This window comes from Acanthisitta chloris, unplaced genomic scaffold (genome assembly GCF_000695815.1).
Source record: "Acanthisitta chloris isolate BGI_N310 unplaced genomic scaffold, ASM69581v1 scaffold17485, whole genome shotgun sequence".
Classification (NCBI taxonomy): Eukaryota; Metazoa; Chordata; class Aves; order Passeriformes; family Acanthisittidae; genus Acanthisitta; species Acanthisitta chloris.
Window position 1 is genome coordinate 89,462 of NW_008672837.1, and position 18,787 is coordinate 108,248.

At 40.7% G+C, this 18,787-nt stretch overlaps 1 protein-coding gene across 1 annotated transcript in view; it reads right to left on the minus strand.

The window, feature by feature from the left end:
• The window catches only part of ARHGAP10 (Rho GTPase activating protein 10), a gene marked incomplete at its 5' end in the record, with an annotated part of 86,804 nt that overhangs the window by 14,074 nt on the left and 53,943 nt on the right, over nucleotides 1-18,787 (minus strand). Inside the window, one exon of the mRNA XM_009074658.1 lies at nucleotides 8,788-8,950. Within this exon, the coding sequence (XP_009072906.1) occupies nucleotides 8,788-8,950 (163 nt within the window). The remainder of the gene's footprint in view (nucleotides 1-8,787; nucleotides 8,951-18,787) is intronic.

Consider the following 18,787-nt stretch of genomic DNA (forward strand, 5'->3'; position numbering starts at 1 on the left):
CTCCACACAACCTTCTCTTCTCCAGCCTCAACAGCCCCAACTCCCTCAGCCTGTCCCCATAGGTGAGATGCTCCAGTGCTCTTAGCAACTTTGTGGCCTCCTCTGGACTTGCTCCAACTGTTCCATGTCCATATTTATTAGCTATTACATTGGTACATGTGTCATATTAATCTATGCAATTTACTCACTAAGCTCTACAGCAACACACACCACCTGCACATAAGACACAGAATAAATGACTTTAAAGCAACACCTAGAGCAGACACAAAAGAAACCCTCTGACCCAAGAAAGCAGTGGTCATGCCTAAGACTACGTGGAATAAGTACCAGATGGCTTCTTGCTGCGACTTGGAAAGAAAAAGAAAAGGAGAAAAAAAAAGAAAAAAAAAAGGGAAAAGGTGTGCAAATAAAGGAACAGAAGATGAAACAAAACATTCAGCTCCATGTTATGGCATGTTTATTTCTCAAGTTACAGAGACTCAACCAGAAATGTAATCTATCAACAAGTAAGACTGTACTGTCCTTTATCAGACAGCGTTATAGAAAAGCATGTTAAAACTGGCAGGTTTTCTGCCAGTTCTGAACCATTCCAACAGTTCTAGTGGAAAAATGCTCCAGAAGTACAGGCACGTGGAGTGCTGGGCTGTTCCCTCCCCCTCCTTGTGTTATGAATTCCCTTAATACATTTCAGCTGGAGGGAAAGCACTGCCGCACAGCTCCTGAATTTGCCTGTTTTATGCTCCTGGTTACCCTGGGAGAGATCATGCTCTAGGATCCAGGAGGGGCCAAACACCCACATTTTTCAACAGCAATAGCTTCACTATATTAAGAAGGAGGGAGAAAAAAATAATAGCTTTAACTATTAAGCACATTCTTGAATTCATGTATTGGTTTGTTTGGGTTTTTTTCATTTACTGTACTTGGCTATCCCGGGAACCACTTAATTTTGTTATTAAAACAGTAGGTTTTACTCCATAGGAAAAACAATTTTCAATGCTGTAAGCAACATTGTGTGTGTAAGCAATAAACTGCTAGATTTGACTGTTTTTTCCTAGCAAAGGTTCCTGTGACAGCAAGGCTACCTTTCTGTAAAGCTTTGCCTGCCTTGTTTATCAAGGTGATGATATATTAAAGTATTGCACATCTTATCATAGAGCATCTCAACTTCAAGAAGGTATGTTAAAGAAATCCTTTCTCCTAAGGGCTAAAATGAAGGCAATGCATTTCCTGTGGCTAAGGAAAAAAAAAAAAGCTTGACATAACCATCTCTCTTTGAGGAAAAAAAATGCTATTGTCTGGCATAGTGAATGTTGGGAAATGGGAGGAGGGGGGAATGGCTTTACTGAAAATAAGCTAGAGATTTTGTACTGATATTCAGAAACAAACTCCTGAAAACAAGATTTTATTGGATGTTTATCTGGCTGGTTCCTAAGGTAACACAGCTAAAGAGCAGCCTCTTATCTTGAGAGCAAGGAAGAGACTCTGTGAAAAGAATCTACACTGCAACTCTTGAGAGAAAAAGGGTTGTTTCATAGAGCAGTTTGGCAGCCCCATGGCTGTTGTATCACAGTGTCTGGCTAACAAACTCACTGAAAACCTTCTTGAAAGGTTTCATTATAAGGCAACAGTGTATATCAAAGGGTATTGGCTATTTCTGATTTGATATGCAATCCAATACTGTCTACCCTCCTGCATGTTAAAAAACCCCATGCCTTGGTGAGTGGGGAGCAGAAAAATACATGGGCAAAATCCTAGAAATTGTCATAGCTGCAGCAAAGCTGGAGACAAAACACAAGGACAGAATTTCCTCACCCATATTCCCCCTGCGAAGAAGCTCCACCCTCAAAATTAAAATAGGTGACATGCACACAACATTCCTGAACCCTCCTTTATACAGAGCACATCAGTCAGCACTGAAATAGAGATTTTTGTAAAACTTGGATTGTGAAGTCTCAGTGAAGCAGTTAACACGTTAGTGAAATGATCTTTCACTCCAGCCTGGTAAATCCGAAGCTAATGCCTACAGCAGCTGTCCCAGGTTAAAGCATTTTGAAATGATAATGCAGACAAAGCCAAAATGAAGTATGTACATCTATAAACTTATAGCTCACTGCTTTTCCTTTTAGAGAAAAAAAAATTAAAAATGAGGAGGCTGTGTTTCCTGGAATCATGCAAAGAAAATAAAAGAAGAAAGAAAGGAGAGGAAAGCAGAGGAAAAAGCTATTCACTTGTTGAAATCAAACAACAAACATGTGAGGTTTGAACTAGACAAGGCTACTTGGTAGAGTATTTTTGAATGATGACTATTTTGCATTAGAGACATTTTAATACTCTTGTGGCAATACACAGGTTGTCCAGGGACGTGGTGGCTGCCCCAACCCTGGTGGTGTTCAAGGCTAGGTTAGATGAGTCTTGTGAGGAGGTGTCCCTGCCCAGGGCAGGGGTTGGGACTAAATGATCTGTAGGGTCCATTCCAACCCTTAAATCCTATGATTCTATGATTTCATGTTATTTCTCTATTCTCTGTAGCTTTACAGGTTTCAGAAATGAGCCTGACAACACCAAAATGATCACAGAATCACAGAATGGCTTGGGTTGGAAGGGACCTTAAAGATCATCTAATCCCAAACCCCCTGCCATGCCCTTGGAATTTATTGCAATTTAGTAAATAGGAGCACAAGGAAAGTAAAGTAAAATAAGTAAAGAAACTTTAGCTCATCACAGGGATAGAATCCACCTCTCTCCCTGCCCTGAGCGCACACACACCACTTTCCCCTGTGCTCACACAGCAGTGCTGCTGTCAAGCCCAACTGGGAGAGCCAAGGAGATGGCAAGGTCTATTTTGTATGAAGCACATGACTAAGTTGTATTATGCCTGTTTCAAAGGAGCTGCAAAATGAGGGCTATTGCTCTGCTTGCATAACAAAAGGGTACAAAAAGAAGTGCCTGCTCCGCTAAACCAGAGCTCAAACTGCTGAGTCACTGAAGAGGTGGCAGCTGAAACAAAAAAACAAACTGCAAAATAAGCACAATGACCGAACAGCTGGTAAAGCACCTTCTTTTAATAAAACGGGATGATGACATTAGATATTAATAAAAAGTTTTCAAGGCACTGAAACTGAAGTCCCTCATCATTTATGTCAAATTGCAAATTCACACCACTGCCAGAAAGTACAAAAAGAAGCTGTTACGATTTTAAGGAGGCCATACATGCAGTGTTGGTGTAGACAGAACAAGGCTGATGGGAATTCATTCAGCAAACAAAATTAATAGCTATCTCCAAGGCTTGTTACGCACAGAACAACACTCACTCTGCCCTCCCTTGCTGTCTGATGGCTCTTTTAACATCAGTTTGCTCACCAGGAATTTGAACAGCTTGAGCTTTCATGAAGAATGAGTAGCTTCTTCTTCACAGCCTGGTCACCAAGACCCTGAAAGCACTCAGGATGCTGCACAGCACAGCTCTCATCACCATTTTGAAAGACTCTGTGGATGTTAAAAACCTCAAAACGATGCTTATAGTGTAGCACTTATATATCATGGAGCTGAGTAACAGAATACTTTAGCTTAAGGAGAACCAACAAAGGAAACTGCATAAGAAATGAAAGAAAGACTGGATTATTTCATCTGCCACTGTTGCTTGCATGTTCCTGAAAAGCCATTTCATAGATTCATAGAATCATAGAATCAGACGGGTTGGAAAAGACCTCCAAGATCACCAATCCAAACCTACTGTGGTTACCAGACCATGGCACTAAGTGCCACATCCAGTCTCAGCTTGAAACCTCCAGGGACAGTGCTTCTATTTCTACTCTGGCCTTTGAATCCCACCTTGAATGCTGCTGTAGGAACATTCAAGATATAGTCCTGACAGGTCAAATACTGAAGGTACTCAGTTTGAAAGTTATGAATTGCAGTATTCCTAGCCCAAGAAATGTAATTGCTTTAGTAACCCATGCACACACACACACTCATATACAAAATCAGTGAACAAATCTGAGGCACAGGATGCTTTCCATCCCCTTCAACTGCAAAATCCCAAAGGCTTAGAGATGGAAAGAGGAACGGGCAAAGTAAACAGATACTAAGACAGTATCATCTTGAGGAAGGCTACTCCACGTCCTGCATCGTAAGTCCACCCAGAACAACCATCAAAAGTCACCATGTTACAGCTCCCTGAGAAACTCAGAGACCCTGCAGTCTCAGATCCCAAAAATGAACTCTCCAGCTGAGAAGCAAGACATTAGTTTTCATGATCTGTATGAAGAAGTGTTCATGCAGATAACGCAGGGGACTTCCAACCAGAAAGGAGGACTGACCCAGTTCTGCAAACCCAGCACTGTGAGGGGTAAGTCTGTAAGGTCTGTAGATAAGCCCTGGCATAGGGCATTTTACTGCAAGCACAAAGAAATCTCGTGACAACACGGGGCCAGTTACAGCAACAAATCTTTCCTTATCAGAAAGATTAATTACAGCACATACCAAGTCCAGGGAATACCAAGTGTTCAGCTTTTTTGGTTCATTCTGAGGTCAAGTGAAAAGCAGACAAAAGGCACCCCACAGTATTTTAGGCCATGACTTGTAATCCACCTTTCAATGAATCAGTCATTGTAATAAGGGAAACCTGTACTAATCAATCAGAGTTGAGCTGCCATTATAGGCAGCACTCTGGGAAAGGCTGGATAAGACAGACCTCACGTCAATAAATGGTTCTGTGAGTAAATTCTGTAATCAAACCACAACAGCCACAAAAATGTGTCTTTCTCACTTTTTTAATTGAATTATGTCATTCCACATCTGATACTGCACCTTTTGCACTATGACCTACTTCACTACAAGAGAGAAATTTAATCACAAAAAAAGTTGTATTTTACAGGCCGTAACTTATATTGTATCTTGGCTGGTTTAGGTATAGTTATTAGACACCTGTGTGTATACCCAGTTTAGCTATCACTGTTATCCTTTGCATTTGCAAAGTCATAACACAATAGAATCATAGAATCAACCGGGTTGGAAAAGACCTCCAAGATCATCAAGTCCAACCCTACCGTGGTCACTAGACCATGGCACCAAGTGCCACATCCAGTCTCAGCTTGAAAACCTCCAGGGATGGGGAATCCACCACCTCTACCCAGCTCACAACCACAATTATCAGTCAATATCTGAGCTAAGCTTGTGCTAAGTATCCTTGGATAGAAAAGATTTTCAAATAGTACATGTTTATGACACAGTGCTTCATCAAGTAGAGATGGTAATCAAAGGCTATTTGGAGTTTGAATCCTGTGTCGATGAAAACTACTCTGTAACTTTGTGATTGACAGAAAAAGAAAAAAAAAAAAAGCTATGTTCTACCATAGAGTGTATGTAAAAATAAAACATATTTATTTTTAGTATTTGGCTCTAGATGGAAGTGTGAAGTTAAAAATAACTTCAGGAAAAAGGTTAAAAGAAGTTTAGGGTGCAAGACAGTCTTAAAGCAGCAAACTCAGAACTCCAGTGAGAACCACCCCTGCCGTGGGCAGTAAGAGCCAACCAGCACCCAACTCTCAACTCACCCCTACAGCAGCACATGACAACACATATGTCTGATCCACACAGATCTTTCAAAGAAAATCTAGCATCAGGCAGAGACACACTTATAGACATGAAAACCAACAGCTTAACGGGGCTTCAAAATGGCACATATGTGAAACATCACCTTCGAGCTACACCGTATGCACAGCACATCTCCAAATACTGACATGACAATTGAGCAGTCAGGGCTTTGTGAGATATTTCAGACTGGTGAGATAGCCCTTGGTCTCTTAGCTTCCTTCACTGCTCTGGTCATGTCTTCCTAGCACCAGTCAGGGTGTATTTGCCTTCATTTGATGCCCATCTCACCATGCTGGAAGCTGTAGCTCCTTTTGTGTTTAAAGGTGGGACAAGGAAAGGATATGCATCACAAAAACCTCTTGCCAGGAAACATCACGGTGACAACATCTATCATTCTGGAGAAAAAAACCAAGTTTTTCCTTTCTTGAAACTAAATACCACGAAAAATATTCTTGCTATCCATCACACGTTGTTGAGTAAAGCAAACTACTGAGATAAACCAGCCTGGGAATTTCTGACACATCTTGACCCACAATGCACATCCCTCCCCGGGACAGAGTGCAAGCAACTCTTCTACCACAAAGAAGTCACCATCACCTTGTTGACTACATAACTCCACAGTGATCGATCTCTTACTAGGAACACCCATGTGCTATAAACATCAGCAGAAACTTGAGAAACTGGATCCTCTTGCATATTTCCATCTCCCTTAGACTCAGTATGGTATTTGCTTTAGCTCAGTGAAGACCTGAAATACCATTTTAGAGAGGATACTGAGACCTGAAGAACCAATCTTGTTCCAATTTGGCAGAAAATACAAAACATTTTTAAATCCTGCACAAACAGAAAGGATTGTTCTCCACCTAACTCTGGGATAGTTCAATCTTTGAGAGCAGACTACAACCCAAGCAGAGTTCAATGGGTCATGCTACATTTCTTGAAGCTGTGAGAGCCATCACAGCTACACAACACTGAGACAACCACTGCCTTTCCCTGCCCACAGGACCCTGTGATGCACAATGACTGCTGAAGCCCCACAGGTACATTCTCCACTACTGACATCTACCTCTGCCTTTAATACACTGGTGCTGTCCTGGGTTTTGGTTTGGTTTTTATTTGTTAAGGCAAGGCCCTCTGAGTCATCAGAACTAGAAAGGTCAGAGAAGCCAATCTGGGGTGAGAAAGAAGAGGAAAGAAAGAACATAACTTTCACAAACTACTCTCTGTCACTGTCCAGGCTTGTTAAGCAAACTTCACAGACAGGTGAGTGGAAGAAAGAGACTTTTGACAAATAATCTAAAAGCACAAACCATGCATCTGTTTTTTTTCCTCTCCAAACTGAATGGTTTAAGTGCTATTTCCAACTGAGCAGAAAACCTCAAGCCATCATATGAAGTTTCCAAAACAGCACTAAAGTATAGTTTTTGATGAGAATTAACAAAGGCCAAAAACCGCAATGTTTATTCAAACACCTGAAGTTCCCAGACTCTCTGGATGAAACCAACACTCCTTTTATTTTCAGAAGTGACATAATCAATGTCCTGTTAACCTTGTGTTCCTTAATTATCCCTGCTTGCTTTCACCTACAGTCCAGCTTTATACCAGCTGCAACATCTTTTCCACACATGCACCTCTCTTGGTCAGATACAACTTACTGCTAATTCTACCTACTTCTAGAGGATAGTACAAGAGGATAGGAGTAACTTCAGTCTTCTACTGAAGAAACATTTGTGCTAAATGCCAATGAATCTGGAATCCTTTCAATACATATGAGAAAATACTGTTTTAGTTAATAAATGCTCTAATCAGCAGTTAATTATTTGTGTGTGCATTTAGAAGCATACACCTATCATCATAGAATCATAGAATTTAAGGAGAGGATAGTACAAGAGGATAGGAGTAACTTCAGTCTTCTACTGAAGAAACATTTGTGCTAAATGCCAATGAATCTGGAATCCTTTCAATACATATGAGAAAATACTGTTTTAGTTAATAAATGCTCTAATCAGCAGTTAATTATTTGTGTGTGCATTTAGAAGCATACACCTATCATCATAGAATCATAGAATTTAAGGGATGGAATGGAATGGAGAGATCATCTAGTCCCAAATCCCTGCCCTGGCCAGGGACATCTCCTCACTAGATCAGGTTGCTCAAGGCTCATCCATTGCTCTGAGGTCTCCACACAACCTTCTCTTCTCCAGGCTGAACAGCCCAAACTCCCTCAGCCTCTCCTTATAGGGGAGATGCTCCAGTGCTCTTAGCAACTTGGTGGTCTCCTCTGGACTTGCTCCAATAGTTCCATGTCCTTCTTATGGTGAGGACACCATAGATATATGACTATCTATATGTTATCGTGTCTTACATAGATTTTACGCATTTGCTTCATCAACAGAGCAGGCTACTCAGAATATCATTATGGAAAACATTTGTAATAGATCTTTTCTCCAGACCTATTCCTTTCACCCTTCTTGGCACTGAAGGCTGGAAAATTTTGCCTTGATATTGGTTAAAGTTTGTATGAATAACAAACCAGAGAATTCAAGTTCAATTCTGATTTAAAAACAAGTCATGGTCAGCTTTTCGTGTATCAAGCATGAATATGTATTACAGAGATAGGACTAACATTGCAATGTCAATTTTTGTTAAACTGAAGTCATGCTCAAGAACTGAAGAGCTACAGAGTCTACGGAAAGTGACTTTCATTGGAAAACAGGTTTTAAATTTGTTAAGAAGAGATTAACAATGATAATGTTCTTAGACAGTAGCATCTGAGCACACACTCACTGCAGTGTGTTTGTCCAAACCCAAAATTTGGCCCTGTATCTTAAGAGCACAAATCTAAGTGTAGCTTAACATTGTCTTGAAGTACAACTAGGGTAAAATATCACACAGAGATTAACTAACATATTCATTGCTTAAATAAAAAAGTCTAAAACTTTATACCAAGTTACAGAAAAATTAACTAGGTTTCAGTAGAAAAAGAACATTTCTTTCCTACAAGCATTCAAGCAGCCTCTAAGCTGCACCACAACATGCAAAGACATATCTTTTGGTAGCAGAAGAAAGCAAACACCATTAGATGTGATTTCTAAAAATCACTCACTTGCCACCAAGCTGAAAAGGGTAATGTGTTCCACATGCACAATCATACTAGTGGGGAAATTATTGTGGAATATTCAGGTTTCTTACCTATTAGCTGTCCAACCTGCAAGATCGCCACTGTCCATGATCAGGTGATTTCCATCCAAGAGGCCAGGGGGGCTGCTAGAGAAAGCAGGTGTTGGAGACTGGGAAGAAAGGGAATCTGTGCTCCCAGTTGGGGTGTCTTCTCTGGGAGAGCTGTGACTGTCAGCTAGAAAAGAGAGCAGAAGTCAGAATGATACTCTAAGAATCTTCTCATGAGCCAAAAAATCTGCTTTGGCACTAATGCCCAGAAATATACATGAGAAGAACATTTAAGGTCCCATATTCCCGGGATATGTTGGAAGACAAGCAATCTCCCAGTATTTCCCCAAAAGGTAACACTGCACAGTTTCCCCCATGGTTGTCACCAGGCTATCTTCACAACACAACATATTCCCAGTCCCCATTTCAGTATGTGCCTTATGTGAATGAAGAAATGCTAAATTTTGGGGGAGTATTTTTAGACAAAGGCATCACTTCAGATAACAAAATAGTTTAGGCTATACACATTTGTGTGTCTGTCTGAAAACACAGTCTCAAAAGATAATTGAACAGACATAGGAGGAAATGATTGCTCTCAAGTACCATAAGCACAATCTTACCAAACATGAAACAGTGACATTTGGAAAGGTCAGAATAAGCAGGAGATCTCTAACAAACACACAAAACCCAGAATGCTACTTTTATTGCTCCTTTTTAATGGTGTTACTTTTAAGAGAACTCACTGTATTCTCATCTACTATTTCTTTTTGTAGGCTACTCTTAGAATATAATTCAAGAAGCAACACGTTCAGATATGACTGATGAAGAAAACATTGAAGAAACACCATTCCTCTCCCAAGGACAGTAAGATAAAGTTACCAGTGTAGCACAGCACTCACTGCAAACCATGCTGACACATCTAGCCAAGCAGCACGTTCTTCACTGCAAAGCTAACCTTCACCCACAGAGCTATTCCCTTTCACATTTTTATTGAAGCATCACCTATCCATTTTATAAAGTCCAAAGGTGGTGTATGAAATGAGGATGTTTTCAGACATTAAAGTATCCAGCACAGCTAAGCTAGAAGTGTCAAATATCAAATTTCACAGCAATAAGGGTAATTTCCAACCAATTTTCCAATTTACAAGGCTCCCTGAATCCTTTTTCTCCATCCATCTTACTCCTGTTAGCCCTCTTGAACATGGCCCACGGGCCTGCCAAGTAACAACTTCTCGAAAGTCTAGAGTGGATTAGATGCCACTGACCCCCCAGTGTTTGTGAAAGGGTTCTGCTCTTTTGGGGCCAAAAGCTTTGGGTAAAAAATGAACAGCCAAGTCCTAACACAGGCATCCCAATAATATGATCAAAAGCTGTTAAAATATTGTGCTTCTTTGACAAGTTGTGTCTCCTACATACAGTAATATACAAGATGAAGTCCTGTACAGCATTACCTTCCAATTCCAAATGAATTAGCATCTGCTCAGTGAACTATTGAACTTAGTTCTACTCCATCAAGCTAACAATACTGTTGCAATGATTTCTTTCATGTACCTATTATTTTTCTTAATTAACTAAAAGTGCAACAGCAAAGAAAGGTGGACAATGAAAAGCCACCCTCACTGGATAAAATCCTTCTCATAATTTTATTACTGCTTCAACCTGCTCAGTTCCTTCTGCTTCCGAAGCAGAAAGCTAGCAAAGCACTCTCCTGCTTCCCCAGCAATCTCATCCTCACCCCCTGCCAACAGCTCTCAGAGAACAACTTCCCTAGAGAGTAAAATGACATGCAACTAAAAACAGTGAAATGATAAAAGTGATCATCTGGAAATTTCTCCCTAAACAGCTGCTAATTTAAGGATCTAAATTAGCCTGTAGTAGCAAAGTGTGATAAGCTCTGAGGAGGAGAACATTAACCTGGGAAAGTGAGTCACTGGCAGTGCAGCCCAGCCCTGCTCTCCTCCCTGCACCCAGGCCACAATGCTGCCACTCACCTCTGCATGACATGACATGAGAAACGTAGGAGTGGCAGGTAAAAACTAATTACATCTCATTTGGAGAGATATATATGTCACAATGATAATCATCTGAGAGATTAGACAGAGATACTACAACTTTACTTCATCAACTTAAAACTAGACTGAAGCCCTTTTAATTCATCACATTTTCTTTCCAAACTAGTAGCAGTAACTCAGCCTATGTTATGAAACTACATGCACTGTACTCTATAGAAGGTCACATTTACCTCAACCTTTTAGCATTACTAAAATAACAGTAGAAAGGAATATTAGTCTGGTTTTTAGTACTGTGACCAACTCGCTGCTCCTCCCTACAGAAAGCAGAGAATTTTCTGTGGGATTGTTTCTCAGAATACATAGAAAAAGTAAAACAATACCAAACACTTCAGTCACGCACAGCAGAGTCAGCACTGGCGACTGTGGTATACAGGCAATTACATTTGACATTATCATAAATGAAACTGTGTGTTAAATCTTTCCTCAAATTTTACTTCTTCCTTCCTGAGCCAGGGGTTTCTCACAGTCTGTACTGCACTACACTCACAAGCCCAAGATTGGGTTTGGAACTCTAGAAACAAATCAGGTATTTAAACAGGAAAACGCCTGCTGAGTTCTATGGGATTAAGTAAACAGCCTCTAAAAACATGTTCAAAGACACTTTACATTTCTGATGCCTTCAATTATCTCCTTTCGTAAAGTAAACCAGTATTTTCATTCAGGAAGAGGCAATTCTGTATAACTGCAAAAACAGATGACTAATGATCATCTAGCACATTTTCATGATTAAAATCAATAGGTGCTCAAAACCTAAGTCTTAAAAATACAGGGTCACTGCTAGAAATTCAACAGTACAAAGACCTCACACTCATGATTTCTCAAGTTAGCAGAACTTTTGGCACACATGTTAGTGCCAAAAGTTCTGCTAACTCGAGAAATCATAGTAACTCCTGTCCATGGCAGAGGTCATAGAACTGTGCCTGATTATTTCTCTGTTAAGCTGTGCTGGTTTGAGCTGAAGTAGCGTTAGCTTTCTTCACAGAGGTTAGTATGCGGCGATGTTTGGGTTTTGTGCGGAACACAGAAGCAGAACTTTTGGCACACATGTTAGTGCCAAAAGTTCTGCTAACTCGAGAAATCATAGTAACTCCTGTCCATGGCAGAGGTCATAGAACTGTGCCTGATTATTTCTCTGTTAAGCTGTGCTGGTTTGAGCTGAAGTAGCGTTAGCTTTCTTCACAGAGGTTAGTATGCGGCGATGTTTGGGTTTTGTGCGGAACACAGAGTTGATTTGATAAGGGGGGACATCTGGAGTGATGGCATTTGTCTTCCCAAGGAACTGTTACGCGTGATGGGCCCTGCTCTCCTGGAGATGGCTGAACAACTCCTGTCTTTGGGAAGCAGTGAATTAATTCCTTGTTTTGCTTTGCTTGTGTGTGCAGCTTTTGCTTCCTCTATTAAACTGTCTTTTTCTCAACCCATGAGGTTTTGTAGCTTTTACCCTTCTGATTCACTCCCCCATCCCCTTGGTGGGGGAGTATGTGAGTGGCTGCGTGGTTCTTGGCTGCTGGCTGAGATTAAACCACGACATAAGCTTAATAACTTGCTTTTGATTAATGCCTATCTCATGTTGAGTCAAACTGCATCTCTCACAGAGTCTTTGTCTGAAGACACCAGTAAATGACAAAGGGAATGGAGAATCAATTGGCTGCCAATGAACCTATTTGCCAATTAATGCACCTACCTTCACTTTGTTAGGCTTTATTTTCAGGCATGACCCATGTAATATGCATTGCTAATTATTATAGTATCTCTCATATCTGGTTTTTGTGATGTGTGAAGGTATTTAAACAATCTCCTTTTGAAGTTTAACAGTGAATCTCTTACTATAAGGGATTTTGCAGCTTTGGAATCCTGCACCTGTTTTATAAACCCGTTACCATCTCTCAGTGTTCTTTCTGAAGAGTTTACATCAGATGTGACTCTGTGATTAGCTTGTTGTGGTCCCATGAGAAACACATTAAGCATTAAATGCACCACTTACTCCTACTCATCAATTCCCTGTTTGTACATTGCACTTTTTTACTTTGCCATAGCCTTAAATTAACAATATGATGAGCTGATTGTCCACTGTGGCCAACAGACTTGGCAGAGTCACCATTTCTAAGGATGGAGTGCCCCACTCTGTAGCTATGGGCTATGTGTTTCCTCTAAAATCTGTACATTTATTTCTCAATGTTTATTTTGTTTGAATGGGTGCAGGTTAGTCCATGACCACAACTCCTACATGACTCCCTTTGCCATTATTTGCAATTCCTCCTAACTTTGTCCCATCTGTAAATATATCATCAAGGAGATGTATTTACCTTTCTAAATACTGCTGCTACCTTAGCATTCCTCCAGTTTCTTCCAACTTGTTCAGCATGCTACAAGATGCTTTAAAAACTAACACTGCCAAGCAATAAAACCCCATAACCAAAGAGCTTTTTCAGGACAAGTTAGATGACTTTGCATTAGTCAAAATATTCACTGAGCAACAGGCCTATCTGTGAACACTTCTGCTTGATCCTAAATCCCACACCAATTATCACAACTAAGTTCTTTTTAACACTTCTTCATAACTTGTAACATACATTGACCATTAGCTATTTCCTCTTTTTCCCTATCCCCTTCCCTTTTCCTGTGTTTTGCTTTGTGGAGCCAGTGTAGATCCTAAGCTGCTGGAGACTAAAAAGCCTTTTAAGTTTAAACATGTTTTGTTTGTTAAAGTGTGTGTTAAGGTAAGGACATTGCTGGAATTGAATCAGCTTTATGAGTTTCATTTTACCTCAGAATTCAAGGTCTTCCTAATATTGATAGTTCTAATGCTTTTTTTGCTGTTTCTCTCCTCTCACTCCTCTTCACCTCCAACATTGTTCTCCAGTGAGTAGCATTGTCAGGTTTGCCACTTTTATGGAAAGTCTGACTGCCACATTGGACAGACAAGTCCTTTCAAAGAGGAGCTCCAGAAGCTTCCTATTCTCCTTTTCTACCACTTGAATTCTAATGAGCTCTTACACTATAAAACAGGCAAGATGTGATTTCCTTTAAAGCTCATTTATATCATTCTTCGAGCTTAGAGTTTGGTGTTCTTGGTGCCTTCATTTTCTCTTTCTAAAAATGACAACCCCCCTCCTTTTTCTCTTCCATTACACTCATCTTTGGGTGCCAAGGAGTGCCAGAACAGATGAAGGACATGAGGGTTCTCAGTATAAAAGCAGTAAGTCTGTATGACATCTCACAAATTTTTGTCAACACTCCAGCCATCAACTCTTCACCTTTTCTTCTTATTTGTGGGAAGGCTCTGAGTGCCTTCAGCCTTCAGCTTGGCCATCTTTCTAGAGTTGCCATCAAGCTGCTTCTACAGTTCATCTCCCCATCCTACGCAAATAGGTGCAAGATCCAATTTTACTCTCAAGAGAGTTAAAACTTGTTTCTCATTCTCACCACCTTTTGCATACTATTTAAATTTTTTGACTGCTCGGATCCTTTTAAACTGTCATGTAAATTATCTTCTTGTTTCACTGATCTAATCACAACACTCATCCAAGCCTCTGAGCTTTCACTGTGCCTCTGCAACAGATATCAGTGCTTTGCCTTTATGGCTGTTCATAGTTCAGACCAGACCTACCTAGAAAATAAGGTAGCTTAGGTTGATCCTAACAATTTATTGGTGTGTCTAACCAGTACTACTTACCACTCAGTTTCTAACTGAAATATCCTTCCTCTTTCCCCTCCCTCTTATCACCCTCTCTCATAATGACAAATCCCCACAAAGTAAGTAGGTACCTATATGGACTATGATCTACCTCATCTAGCTTTTCTCCAGCAAGTATGTAACCCTCAATTCCTTTTCCCTTTTGTCTGGATGTGCCTCAGATAGTAAAGGCTCTCAGACCCTCCATACCAGAAATCTGAACTCAGCTTCTACCTAACTGAGCATGACATGCCTCCCTGTTGCCTTTTTTTCTCCTTTTTTCCATCTGGCTAGTCTAAGAATATTTTTTGTTGGCATCCAAAGCTGAAAAAAAAAAAAAAGCTGAAATACTTTGGCAGTGTCAAGATCAGATCCTTGCTTTACTTCGAGAATTCTAAATAAGAAAAAACATTTGTAATCAGATCCTTGCTTTACTTTGAGAATTCTAAATAAGAAAAAACATTTGTAATAAGAACTACAAAAAGCCAAGAGCTAACACTATCTGTTACTTGCTTAAGGGACAGAGTTGTCTTCCAACTTCAGCTTAAATAAACTAATGAATTACATACTTTAATATCAAAAGGAAGACTAATCTTTAACGCCAACACTACAACCAATGTCTATGGGTAGCCAGAGGATGAAAAGAGTTTGTGAAAGTTTCTGGAGTAAATGAGGAATATATGGCAGTCTCTGTTGAGATACACAGAACAGGCAGAACAGAGCTGTTGTATATTTTAAATGGTCATCACACACACAAAATGTGGTAAAATAAGAGGATAAAACCCTATGTCTTATTTCACCTTGATGCAGTCAAACAGGTTAAGTCGTAGACAAGGGGTGATGAGGAGGATTACTGAGGAGACTAGAATAAAGACGCTGTAAAACCACCTTCAAGTCTGACATTTTCTACAGCATGAGATGGGGAAGCAGCAGCTGCTGTGCAGCCACCCATCCTCCCCCATCAGCATCACAGCTGCATCCAGCTCTGAGACTACAAACACTCAGGCACCATAAATAGCTAACTTCCCACAACAATACAGAAGTTTAACGAAGTAGAAAGCAGCTTTGCTCTCCTGTTAATTTCTGGGTATATCCTATGTTTTCATTTTAATAGGAATTTCAGAGATCAGGGATAGGAAAGACATATTAGTGTCATAAGTATCGTCTATCAAGGAAGAAATTAGTTCCATGTGCTAGAGCTTCAGCATCCACAGAAAACAGGCACAAAAATCAGGAATCTGAAGGGCCTACAAGGAGCTGGAGAGGGACTCTGTGTTAGGAACTGCAATGATATGACAAGGGGTAATGGATTCAAACTGAAGGAGGCTAGGTTTAGGCTATATATTAGGCAGAAGTCTTTTTCTGTGAGGGTGGTGAGACACTGGCCCAGGTTGCCCAGGGAGGCTGTGGCTGCCCCAACCCTGGCAGTGTTCAAGTCCAGGCTGGATGAGCCTTGAGCAACCTGATCTAGTGAGGAGGTGTCCCTGGCCAGGGCAGGGGGTTGGGACTAGATGATCTATAAGGTCCAACCTCTAAATTCTATGATTCTATGACAACCAAAAATAAGTTGTCTCTCACAGTTAATAAATATCAAAACACTCCTATGAAGCAACATATTAATCATTCTGGAAAGGATTCAGCCATACCTGGAAAGCGAGGAGAAACTCCATTGGAGAAAGCTTTCTGTGCTAGAGTGATCAGAGGACTATGCAGCCAAGAATGGCCTTTCCTAAATGCAGAGCTGCACCCTTGATTCACTATTTACAGTACAACTCATCCTGTGGTAATCACACCAAATAACAGGTGACCTCAGACTTCCTCTGCCTCTCCAAGTTTTTAAAGTTTCCTGACTTAATGAAGCCAACTCATCTGTTACTGAACGAATTACAAACTGTGTATTTTTATCACACTACTGAAACAGGTCAATCATTTCTTACTCACCTCCAGAGCACAGAAATTGTGCTATTTAAACACATGTATTTCCAAATCAAGGTGAAAGCTTGACTGAAAGCTAAGAGTGACCTATTAGTTGGTTAAAAAATAATCACAGAGGATGCTAAAACTAAAGAAGAGAGTTATTTCACTGCTCCTAAATAATGGCTATTTTGCAGGTCAGATCCTCAGTGTGTAGGAAACCCTGCACACTGCAGCACTGCCTTAGTGTGCAGTTAGTTCTTACATAAATTTTGACATCAGACTCGTACAGCCTAAAGCTAACAGAGCTTTCATGGAGCAAATGGACAGCAGACAGCCCACATATCCATCAGTTTCATGTTGTCTTGCAGAAGACACACAGTAAGAATTAGATCTCTATGCCAACTGTTTTTTTTCTCTCAGACAAAATAATTAACAAAATTATTATTAGAGTTGACTACAGTTTTTCCTAGATAAAGACCAACTTTTATATATTTTTTAAATGTCCTGCATGTATCAGCATGTGGATCTTGAGCACAAAGTAGCTTTCCTGTAAAAAGATTGTTTTTCCCAACTCCATAATGATTCAGATATGTCAGAAAAAAAGGAGGAAGCTGTGCTAGACAGAATTTGCCTCAAGACTGGCTGATGCAACTCAAGAATTGTAGCCAGAAAGGTGGGTGTTTGAGTTGGGGCTAGGAAAAGGCAAGAAATGTGCTCATCAGCAAGCTACAAAGGGGCAAGTGGGGTTTGGGGACCATGCCCCTGCCCTGCCAGGCTTGATTTTGTTTCTTTCTAAACTGCAAAGTTCAATTTAAAACAATCATCTTTATAGCTATACACTTACCCTGTATTATTAAGCAATTAACATGTAAAAATGAAGCAATTATTTCAATAAGTATCTCCCTTACTGCAGGTCATCTCTCAAAATTCAGGAGAAATACTGCTTGGATTACTTTATGTCAATAAAATCCCAAAGAAACACAGCCTTTCGCTGAGCAAGCTAAAACAAAAACAGGTAAAGAATCCAAATTTATTCCTCAAGCTGTGGAAAAATAGTTCAAGACAGTGTCACGGATACAACACTGGAATGTTAATTTATATCACATAATTCAATTTTGAAACACACCAGGAATCAGATACGGGCATGCAGAGGGGGTTCCTCTTCTGATTGTGTATACAATGATCATAGAATCATGGAGTTTTAGGGGTTGGAATGGAGCTTAGAGATCATGCAGCCCCAACCCCTGCCCTGGGCAGGGACACCTCCCCACTATATCAGGTTGCTCAAGGCTCAGCCAACCTGGCTGTGAACACTGCCAGGGTTGGGGCAGCCACAGCCTCCCTGGGCAACCTGGCACAGGGTCTCACCACCCGCACAGGGAAAACTTCTGCCTAAGATCTAACCTAAATTTCCCTCCTTCAATTTGTCCCCATTACCCCTTGTCCTGTCCCTGCAGCTCCTAACACAGAGTCCCTCTGCAGCTTCCCTGGAGCCCCTTCAGCTCCTTCCTGGAAGGTGCTCTGAGGTCTCCACACAACCTTCTCTTCTCCAGGATGAACAGCCCCAACTCCCTCAGCCTGTCCTCATAGGGGAGATGCTCCAGTCCTTTTAGCAACTTGGTGACCTCCCCTGGATTTGCTCCAACAGTTCCATGTTCCTACAATGAGGACATCAGAACTTTGTGCAGTTTTCCAGGTAGGGTCTCATGAGAGCAGAGGTGGAGAATCACCTCCTTTGACACACACTCCCTTTGATGCAGCCCAGGATTTGGTTGGTTTCTGGGCTGCAAGTGCACACTGCTGGGTATTAACAACACAATAACAACAGCAGTATCAAAATTCAAAGATTACTCACTTTTTACCAGAGCTTACTTGTCAGGAAACCACACATGACCTCCAGCCTTACCAGGCTGGCCAGATGCCACACAATTTCATGGCTGCAAAATGCAATCATGAACTGAAGCTACTTCCTGAAAACTCTGACAAACAGTAAGATGAATGGACTGTCCCACTGCTTTCATAGGGGTTTTTTGGTGGCATTGGGTGTTTTGGGCTTCCACCAGTCCAGGCAAGATTACCTTCTGATCCAGTCCTGTATTAAAACATACCAACAGAACAGCTCCAATCTAATCACTGAGAATGACAACTGTGAAAAGCCAGAGCAAATCAAAAAGTGGTACAATGGTATAAATCAGGGCTGAAAGTTCCCTAAATCAGCAGCACTTCATTAATTACATCCAAAACTCCTAAGTCCATGAAAATATTCTTCCATGTCTCCTTTTCTGTTTTGCTGGCAATTCCGCCACCAATCAGCTGGAAAATGTGTCTGTAAGAGTTCTTCCACACCTGAAACATGTTC